We start from the raw sequence: 11,173 nt of genomic DNA, 5'->3' as shown, positions 1-11,173 counted from the left end.
ATTTTTTTAATTCTGCTTTGTACTGTGACTTGCACGTAGTTACACGCTTACATTACATCTATTACTGTACCTCTATTCTATTTATTCTAAACCGTCTCTAATTAAAATAAAAACATGGGGGCGTGTTTCTAGTCTTCGCTCCTTCATGCGCATCAGCAACGAGCGATCAGCAGACACAGACAGAGCTGGAAAGATGGCGGCCGGTTCAGCGGCTGCAAGCGGGCACGGTGCCCGCAGCTCCAACGTTGGTCTGGAAGCGTCTTTGGACCGACGGTTTCAAGGAGTATCCAACACTATGGAGTCAATACAAGGACTTTCAAACTGGTGCATTGAAAACAAAAAGCACCACGGCCTTATCGTTCGTCACTGGATGAAGTGGCTTAAGAAATGTGAGTAGCACGCCACTCAGCCTAATTTAGCTTACTTAAGCTAACATTAATTCAAATGCATGTCTGCGTTGACCGTGATCAAGCTTGTCAAATTCAGCTTCTTGTGATAGCTTTGAGTGAAGTGAATGGTCATTCAATGCATCACAAAACGATAAATAAAAAGTAAATTGCACATGTTTAATTGACTGCGTGTTTGAAATGCTGGCGTTGTAATCACCCCTTAACATTAGCCGCTAATGGTAGCTAAGCTAACGCTAACCTTTCGCTGCTAGCGTGACGGTCTCACTGCTAGCACTGTTTACAGGCCTCCTGGTCTAGATTAGACCGATGCTGCTTTTCACGAAGAAATAGCATGCACTACACTGCTTATCTCAAAGAATGGACTCTCGAGATAAAGATGGACACAACGTGCTTCGTTAGATTTAGTTATATGTCAGCTTTAGTAGTTTTTTGGAGTTTAATCTGTGTGCAAGTTCAGTTCTGGCTGACTGTTAGTAGTCTTAACATGCAAGCATTGTTGACTTGATGCGGTGGATAATATTTTTCCAAAGTGTAAACACTCTACTCGAATTATATCGTCCATTTTCTGTTGAGTATGCCAATTGCCAAAAGTAGAACGAGGTGCCAGGAGTAACAACACACAGTTAAAAGCGATCCACAGTTCAATGTCATGTTGTGAATTATTGATGCAGCACCCTAACAATATTTCATCCAACTTTGCCCACTAAATTATCATTGCTTCTAATGCAAGTCCATTTCCGTCAACGTGATTAAAAAAGATTCTGTAAGTAATTTTAATGAGAAACTTTCTCAAAATAATGATTTAGTATCGTAAGTAGAGTAGTAGTAGCACTTTAGTAGAAAGTTGTCATTGTTTTGAGATACTAATTTATTATTTTAAGATACTAATTCATTGAGAAATTCTCATTATTTTGAGATACTAACTCATTCTGAGAACGTTTCTCATCAGGCTATAATGACTCCCAGGATCTTTTTGATAAATGTCCCTTATCGGTGAAGCATCACAAGTAGTGTCACCATATAGCCTTTACAAACTTGGTGTAAAGCCCAAGACACACTAAGCCGATAATCTTACGTCGGACAATCTGGCGAGGTCAGTGACTCGAGTCTGTTCGGTGTGTTCCATGCCGTCGTCCGTCCGAGGGGCCGTCGGTCTTCATTTTGGCCGATTTGACATGTATAATCGGCGGGGTGAGCACTGCCGGCAGTCCGACTCAAATGGCCCATCTGATTGGTAGAGCGATAACCCGGAAACGCGGAGCGGAATGAGCGTGACTAAACTGACCTTTTGTCGATCTGAAATGAAGACAGATTCAGCAACTGCATAGCCTATTTCTTGCTTAAAATGTTTTCAGAAACTCGTTTCGTTGAACAATTTTAGTACAATATGAGATCGTATTCTGAACAAGCCGCCATGACAGTCTGTCTTTGAATTTCCGGAGAAACCAGACCCACGTGATGCATTCGTCCAATCAGCCGGCGGTTTTCATTTTTGAGCGACGATACAGATTAGTGCCGCCTGCTGTTATGGAGACGTATTACGTCTCATCGCTTTGGTGTGTTCTGAGGGTTTTCTGCTGAGGGTCGGCCGTCTGGTCAGTGTGTCTGGGCCTTTAGGGTGCGTTCATACCAGCTGAAGGGGATCCGGCGATATTCCGCAGGGTTGTGCTGCGGTGTCAGTGTCACTGAAACGGCCCATTTGTGTGACCTCTTGTTGTGTTCTTTAACCTTCCAATGTAGCACAAGTAGAATTTATATTTCACAATTAGTTTTCCGTCAGATCGTTGTATAGATCCCAACATTTCTGATCGCACTTGAAGGCAGCTTCAGTTTATGGAGAAAGAAAAGGGATTGAACGACTGCACTTTGTTTTTTGCAGTAAACAGTCTGCTTTATGTTTGAAATCTGTATTATGATTACTGCTATGTTTTAGAACACAGCACTCTGACCCCATCCTACAGCGATGTCAACAAAGTTCCTTTGTAGCTCTGTCTTATGAGGTATTGTGGGTCATGCCATGGTGATAGGAGATCCACTTTTAGTTTTGAAATCAGATGTAATCCCAATACTACATCCCACAATTTAAACAAAAACCTGTGCAGCATCTAACTTCATTAGTATGAAAATAGGCATACCCATAGTCGTCTTTGTAAAATATGGGATCTTTTGAAGAGTTTATTAAATTGAGGTAACCTGGTGCCAGCCACTGAACTGCTCTCACTTCTTTAGCTCATGCTTTTAGACTACAGTGTCATCAATGAAGTGGTTATGTTTACACTTGGTTGTTTCGTGAGATCACAGGTCATTTTGTCTGTTTCTCTGGTGATCAAGTGAATCAGTCTTTTTAAGATTATATCAAAAATTCAGAATATCAACATCAGAAATTATATTCTTATGACTTAGAACTGCAGTATGCATTTAGCTGTCTTTTAGCAGGTTTACAGAAATGTGCATGGTCTCTAACCTAACACCATTCTGAAGACAACAATAATCCTTTTTAGAGGAATTATTGTTATAAACTGACTTTTTTTTTTTTTTTTAAAACCTTGGAGTAATTATTCAGTAGATTGATGACTTGATTTTATCAGCTTGTCAGCTGAGTCTGGGCAGAAGAAGGCAGCAGAGTACCCCACATATTCTGTGCTTGGGCCATAGATGTTAGTGAATGCAGGAATGAATATAATTGATATTGCAACTGCTTGATGGAGGCATAATTTAGCATTTGAGCCTTTGCAGTGTTTTTGGTAGTATGCGAAATTGGTAGAATTCACGAACCAAATGTTGGAAAATTTTATCTGTTAGCTGATTACATGTTCCCTCCCCATTCTGTGGAGAATGTTAGTATTTACTCCTTAGTATTACTTATTACTTATTTACTCCTCCAATCTATTTGTACTATTTACTTTTAGTAAAGTTACTTTTATTTACTTTTTAAAAAGTTTAGTTTGCCATCTGTTTTTGAAAAGAAATACCAGTTATATAGATAGGCTATTTAATTTGTATGAAGATTGGTGGCCTATTATGAAGTAAATATCTAGAAGCTGATGTATACCTTATGTTACCTAGTTGGTTTGAAGCAGGATTTAAAAGATTAATTGGATTGCATTTGCTTGACTTTATTTTTAACATAATGCTAATTTGATTGGTATTGTATGGAAGCCAATGTGTGTAAAAATATTAATGATTATAACATCTCATAGGAGCATTTACTAGATGCAAGGAACCATTGTTGATTCAAAAATTGTTTTTAATCTTAACCTGTATTAAATATATTAATTATGAAATGTGAAAATAAATAAGTACAATGAATGAATCCACATTATTATATTATATATTACTAATCTAGAACAGTGTCTTGCAAATTTTGCCGCTGGAACCACATCAGAAAATACAGTTTGATTGCATTTGTGATATAATTGTATTGTGTCCTTAAAAACGTTGTGCTGCAGATCTTTAATAGATGCCTCAGCCCTTAAATGTGGCGCTATTTAGTTGTCCATTAGGGGGTTTCAGGTTAAATCGCCAGTGTCTCAGTCAAATCATCATGTAGGCATTTATTATCACTGCATGATAAAAGCTAATGCTGACAACACACGGCGTACTGCTGTGTGCTGGCTGAGCCATTGTTTTCTGATGGAGAGCAGTACCAACTCACCAAGAGTCAGTCTACCGATTGTCATCCATTGCGCCCTGTAGGCTATGACATATTTGGTTCGATCTCAAAAAAGTCTATACAAGTCTAAAAAGTGGATGCATTATAAGTAAAGACAATCCATGCCAATCAGTTTCCAAAGCAGACGACAGCTTTTTTTCAGAACAGTGCAGAGAACCATTAGTTTGCATTAATTTTAGCATAGTATGTCATCTTTCATTGTTTTTTTGAATGGTAATGTAGATTAGAAGAGAGACCGAAAAACGCTTCTCTGAGGAAAAAAGCTTTTCAGATGTGTGGGAGAGCACCACTGCCACTGTTTCTTTGATATTTGTAGCATATAAAATATATAAAAATATATATATATATATATATATATATATATATATATATATATATATATATATATATATATATATATAATATGAGGATGCAAACATAATAAGGTACAGTTATAGTTTCATGTGAACTGTATGTTAGTGCATTAAAGGACTGAGTTAGGATAGGATAAACAGAATTGACCATACATTCATGTATGACGTTTACTGACAACTACAAAAATGATCAATATAATTACTACCCAATTTCTTGGCATTAGATGATTAATGCAAATTGGGTGTATACAATATCCAAAGAAAACTGAAATAGGGAAATATTGTATTTTGTAATAATAATAAAAAGTCAGTTTGTTTGTTAATTTTATTGCTTCAATGCTAAGTTTTGAATGTATGACATATTTGATATTCAACTTGGTTAAATCTTGTATTGATTTAGTCTTTGAAAGTACTGGATAAAAGCTTCATTTAGGGAAATCTTTTTTTTTATTAAAGTATTCAATACAGAAAATGCACAACAAATGATTAGTGGATTGATTATTTGTTCCTTTTTATGGTGTTAAAGGAGATTCACATCTAATATAATCTCCAGTTTGTTGTTGCAAAATTAGTTTATATTAAATAAAGCCTTCAGTTTTCTGCCCAAATATGCACTTACTTTGGCATGACGGTTTCACCTCGTATAATAATTAGGCTGCAACTAATGACCACTTTGATACATCTGTTGATTATTACTTTGATCAATCAGTTATTACTCGGATAAAAAAAACTTCCTAGCTAAACAGGTGGCAAGTATTTCTGTCCGTAACGTTTGTTTTTAAAATGAACCCTTTAGTTGTGTGTTTGTCCGTCAAAACGGACAGAAATCTGCAGGACAACTTAGCGTACGCTTATTAGCTGAAATGAGTTTGAGAGATAAAAGTATAACCTGTATGATGTCGTGCATCATAACATAGACCCAATTAATCCATTGTGACTTTTTGGATCAGGTTTAATTGATTCAATCAATTTAGTTTTTGCAGCCCTAATGATAATGACAAAACTTGTTTTTTAGATACGTTTCCACCATGTATTGTTTCAGCAGTCAAATGATATGTTAACTTTTGGCACGTATTATACCCTTTTTGACATAAATAATACTTAAGTTGTCATTTTTATGTTTCATAGCGTTTGACATACAAATGGTAAGACCTAAATGACATTGGTGCAGCATAGTGTGGATCTTTTCTAAATGACTCATTCAAGTGTCCCAAAACCTTCGCTGCTTTGATGTTTCCCGTTGTCATTTAGAAGCTTTTTAAGTGACAAACTGTTTCAGAGTTGGATGGTGGAGTAGAATTAGATTCAAGTACATATGTTGTTATTTGAGAAATTGACTGTTTGAGTGTCATAACTGTCTGTCTGTTTTTTCGAGTAATTAATGCAGTGTGTTTGGCTTTGTATCTGCATGAGTGTGTGTGTTGACTTTTAGTAGGGAATTGTTTTATATATATATATATATATATATATATATATATATATATATATATATATATATATATATATATATATATATATATATATATATATATATATATATATATATATATATATATATATATATATATATATATATATATATATATATATATATATATATATATATATATATATATATATAGTTATATATATATATATAGTTTATATTTATTATTTTTGACTCAAAGTATCCCCCTTTGGCAGATATAACAGCTGAACACACTCATGGCATTCTTTCTACAGTGGAAATCAAATATTCTTCAAAAAGTTCTTCCCAACTCTGTTGCAGAAGTTCCCATAAATGTGTGGCACTTTTAGGTTGCTTTGCTTTCACTTTTCTGTCCAGTTTATCCCAAACCAGCTCAATGGGGTTTAAGTCTGGTGACTGTGCTGCCCACTCCATGTTTTTAGGCTTACCATCTTGTTCTTTTTTGCTAAGGTAGTTCTGGCATAGCTTGGACTTATGTTTTGGGTCATTATCTTGCTGTAGGATGAACCCCTGACCAACTAGGCGCATACCAGAGGGTACTGCATGGCGATGCAAAATGCTGTGGTAGCCGTTTTGGTTCAGGGTGCCTTTCACTCACCGACCCTGGATCCAGCAAAACAGCCCCAGACCATCATGCTTCCTCCTCCACGTTTGACAGTTTGATGTCACACACTAAGGAACCATCCTTTCGCTTACTCGGCGTACAAAAATCCTGCGTGATGAACCGAAGATTTCAAATTTTGATTCATCAGTCCATAACACCTTCTTCCAGTCTTCAGTAGTCCATTGACGATGTTTCTTGGCCCAGGCAAGCCTCTTTTTTCTTATTTTGACATCTGAGCAATGGCTTTCTTGCTGCAACTCGACCTATCAAACCAGCAGCTCCAAGTCTTCTCTTTACAGTTGAAACTGAGACTTGCTTATTACGACCACTATTAAGCTGTGCTTGAAGCTTTCGTCCTGTGAGCCGCCTATTACGCAAGCTGTTGACTCTCAGAAACTTGTCTTCTGATTCTGTTGTGGCTTTGGTCCTGCCAGACCTCTTCCTGTCAGAGTTTCCACCAGTTTCTAAGTGCCTTTTGATGGTGAAGAATACTGTACTCTCTGACACCTTGACTTTCTTTGCAATTTCTCTGTAGGAAAGACCAACATTCTTAAGTGTTATGATGGTCTGTCTCTCTTCCATTGTTAATTGCCTTTTTCCCACCATTTTTATAGCAACACACAACTTTCTGCAGTACAATACGGTTCAAATAATGCTCACGAGGGTACGGTACCACAGTGTGTTCCAACAATACTTTTATACAAACCGAGGGGGTTGTAAGTAATCCAGACAAGTTGGAACGCCTGTGGGAATTGGTAGGACCAACTTTCAAAGCTTGATCAACCTCCATTGCTGCCGAACAGCTTTACATTGTTTACCCATTTCTTGTTCCCTGAAAAAGGCCTTATTTTTCAGTTTTGGGTAACCATACTTTTTTTTTTTTTTAACTTCAAGCAGTTCACCACTTACCTTTTTGTACCATTTCAAGCTATTCATTGCTAAAATTTCAATAAACAAACAATTGGGGTGTGTTAGAAAACGTGTGTGTGTCTATCTCTCACTCATTTTTTATATATATATAAAAAAAACAGAAACCGTTAATGCTGTTCTGATCTCAGGAAAAATGTTAAAACATTTGTTTGCAAAGATCTCTGCTCTGTGTGTTGTGAACAGTGAAGTGCATATTGTCAGTATAAGCTGATATGATATATTTGAAATATGTGAATATTAACCTCCTTAGATAATTGTAGGGCCCTAGTTTTTCCTGCAGTTTTTTTTTTCCTTTTTGTCTACTTGTTTTTTTTTGTCTTTTCCTTTTTTCTTCATCTTGCGGAGCTGACTATTAGATTAAGTTAACATAGGCTACACTTTCTTTGTATATACTATTGGACTATACGTGATGATTGGCTGATTGAACTGAAGTATACATCTTGTGTCTTTCAGACTAAGATGCTAACCTGTGCTAAAATGTAACAGAATGTGAAATGGTAGCGAGTCAGACGTATTCTTTTTAGCCAAAATATTGTATTTCTTTTGGAAATGTGTGACTGATACTAAAGTGAGGTGACTATGGAAACAGATTTCTGGATCTATTACTAAACTAACTGTAATGAGAAATGTAGGCACAGTCTTCAGCCTTCTGTTTAATCGTATTTCTATTCACTGACAGGAGTTTAATAGATCAGACTTTTAAATGAAGCACAAGTGACATATTCAGTTATGAATACAGCGTGTGTATTTGTATCTGTGTATATGTATATTATGTGATGGTGCATATACAACAAATTAAGAGAAGTTATTATAACATGGTTTTGACCATTATGTTATGGCAATATTATAGCCTGGTTGATTATAATAACTTGATGTTGTTGTTGGTTTTGTTCTTTTTATATTCAGATATAGATCTTTTTTTTTTTTACTAAAACATGTTTAATAACGATCCATATAGGAACGGGAATATCTAGGCTCCTCACGATCCGATTCAGAAGGCTATGATGCGATTTATAAAACGATTATCGATGCACCAAAGTGTTTGATTTCTATACATGATTGATGATTTTTTTTTTTTTCTCACTGTGTGACTACTTGCAACTTTTGAAACCTATCAAATTTGTTATAATCCCTAAATAATAAACATAAGAATTTACTTTCTTTGATCTACTGTCTTTTATTTATTACGACTATCTTTTATTAATACAATAGTAGTAACAAATGGAAGAGAAGTGTCAACTGCAAGGATTTGCCAACATATTTCACTACATTGAAGCTACCCCACAGGCTAAGCTACAGCAACATGTCAAAAGAAGGCTACACATACAATGTCCATGTATGGTGGTAATGTCAGTACTGATCCTTAGCTGTTTTATTTCAGACCGCAGCAGAGAGCTCCGCTGCACTTGAGCTTCAGAAATACTTGGGGAAAATGTAGCTTGTGTGGATGCTACCGCACTACTTGATCAATGAAAGAGCTAAGCTACTGAAAAGCTATTTGATTCAGGAAACAGCGCCACTCCCACCATGCTACTGAGAATATACAAGACATAATATTTCAAGAGAGAACCGCGTCTAAGAATATATTTTTTAACTGTTTAGCTATTAAAATATCAGCTTATGGATATCAATTATTGTGATTCTTGCTCTTGAAAGTCTTGTCAATTATTGAAAATGTTTAGTCAGACAATGTCAATACAGGTTTTTAAGATTGTCAGCCGTAGAAATCTTATCCTTTCTTGTCTTTTTTTTTTTTTTTCCAGCTGACAACAATCACCGCTTGAATCTCTTCTACCTTGCCAACGATGTGATACAGAACTGCAAAAGAAAGAACGCCATTGTGTTTCGTTCAGCATTTGCAGAAGTCCTTCCTAATGCTGCTCAGTTCATCAGGTGAGTACAGTTTTTATTCAGCCAACATGGACCAACATGATTAAAGTCTCTGATCTACAAGTAAGAAATGCCAAGTCTGTCTTCCCGTTCTTCTAGTACTGAGGTGTGCAATGTTGTTTCCATTTTGCGTTATTGTCAGAGATGTGAAGGTCCGCAAGTCAGTGGAAAGGATTTTTACAATTTGGGAGGAGAGGAGCGTGTATCCTGAGGAGGTGATTGCCCAGTTCAAAGCTGGCATGAACAAAAAGGAAAAGGAGCGAGAAAAGCAAAAGCAGAAGCAGAAGGAAAAGGAGAAGGAAAAGGAAAAAGAGAAGGAGAAGGCGAAAGACAAGGAAAAAGAAAAGGAGACTCCACCGGCAACCGGTCAGTTTGGTACTTTGATTTTGCTCTACAGTCGGAAGTAGTCAAATTTTAAAAGTGAAAGAACGTCCTAAAGTTTGAACCGCATAATCATTTATTTCAAATGATTTACTGTTGCAATTATGATTGCATGCTATTAAGTTCATGTTTAACTTTTATTCTTCAGCCTCAGCCAACACCAAAGCGGCCCTGAAGTCCAAGATTGTAGCAGAGTTCACAGTAAGTCTTGTTTATTAGTGTTGTCTTGCATCTTAGGTGCCTTGTTGTGTTCAAATGGGTCTAAAGCGTTATAATTACTTAACTTATTTCTTTGCACTCTGGTTCTTTTCTAGCCCTACTCCCTCATTGAGCAGTTGTCGAGATATAAACGAGCGGTCGCAGAAGAGGAGTTGAGGGAGAAGCAGCTGGCAGCTCTTAGGGTGGATGTCTGCAGCACGGAGGCTCTTAAGAGACTAAAAGGTCAGATGTCACTGAGCTTATTTCTGCTTCATCACACACTTATTGTCCTGTGCTGTATGTCTTAAGTTGCAAACATAGTTGACACTTGATATGTCCTCTTCATGCCATATCAAAACTCAAGAGTTTACACACCGGTAGAAGTGTAGTAGTTTCATTTCTGCTAATATTTCTTCAGTAAAAAGTAGTTTCAATGAAAAGTGTATTGAACCATATACAGCTATAAACCTTGTATTTAACTTTTTGCCTGTTTGTCAATTGTCTCCTATTCCAGACAAGGCAGGTGGGAACAAGTTTGCGAAGGACTTTGAGGATGGCAGTCTAAAGCTGCAGGAGTTTGTCAGCTTCATGGAGAAGGAATTGAAAACAGGGCCTCCTCTGCTGGAAGCTTTGGGAAACGCAGACATTTTCTATGAGATGCAGTACAAGGAGGTTAAGATTGTGGCGAATGTGAGTGTTTGGTTTTTGTGGATTGAAATTGAAAACGGTTCAGCAGAGAATGTTTTGGTATTTGTTGATTCATGTGAAATGGCTGTTTCTCTATTGGAAAATTAATTTTAAAATTGGTGACTCCGACATTTATTATTGTTCCTACATTGCTTTGTATCAATGACTGTTGACGAATTGATCCTAGAAACTAGCTGGGACTTGATTCATTTTTATCTTCTTCATAACTCCCATTGAATTCTCTTTCCTCTTAATCTACTCAGGCATACAATGCCTTTGCCAACCGTGTGGGCAGTCTTAAAAGGAAATTGGATTCCCTCAAGTCAACTCTACCTGGACCTGAGGACTCTCCCATCCCCTCACCCTCTGAAGACGCCCCCTCTCCCACTGGCTCGGACTCCCCCTTCCTGGGACTGGGGGCTAGCAGGGCCCAGGTGGATCCAGAGCTGGATGGCAAGGCCATGGATGATGGAGAAATACCCAGTGACAACAGAGATATGGAGGACATGGACTTGTCTGATGAAGAGGCTGGTGCTGCCGCAGCAGGGGGTTAGTGGCTCCAGAGAGTTGTAGTAGAGT

General features: G+C 37.1%; 1 protein-coding gene across 4 annotated transcripts in view; it reads left to right on the top strand.

The window, feature by feature from the left end:
- The first annotated feature begins 99 nt into the window (after positions 1 to 99).
- LOC114557862 (threonine--tRNA ligase, cytoplasmic) overlaps positions 100 to 11,173 on the top strand; it is a 33,773-nt gene continuing 22,699 nt past the window's right edge. For 3 of the 4 annotated variants that reach the window (XM_028581552.1, XM_028581550.1, XM_028581551.1), the window contains exons 1-7: positions 101 to 389; positions 9,202 to 9,331; positions 9,471 to 9,694; positions 9,858 to 9,910; positions 10,024 to 10,150; positions 10,422 to 10,597; positions 10,858 to 11,143. In XM_028581552.1, coding sequence (XP_028437353.1) covers positions 146 to 389; positions 9,202 to 9,331; positions 9,471 to 9,694; positions 9,858 to 9,910; positions 10,024 to 10,150; positions 10,422 to 10,597; positions 10,858 to 11,143 — 1,240 coding nt within the window. In that variant the 5' untranslated portion in view covers positions 101 to 145. Of the gene's footprint in view, positions 390 to 9,201; positions 9,332 to 9,470; positions 9,695 to 9,857; positions 9,911 to 10,023; positions 10,151 to 10,421; positions 10,598 to 10,857; positions 11,144 to 11,173 lie in introns of all 4 variants that reach the window. The other variant, XM_028581553.1, reaches the window with a different exon arrangement.

The sequence above is a fragment of the Perca flavescens genome, chromosome 6, assembly GCF_004354835.1.
Source record: "Perca flavescens isolate YP-PL-M2 chromosome 6, PFLA_1.0, whole genome shotgun sequence".
NCBI lineage: Eukaryota > Metazoa > Chordata > Actinopteri > Perciformes > Percidae > Perca > Perca flavescens.
The sequence above is the reverse complement of the archived record's forward strand: the minus strand, read 5'-3'. Positions and strand labels throughout refer to the sequence as shown.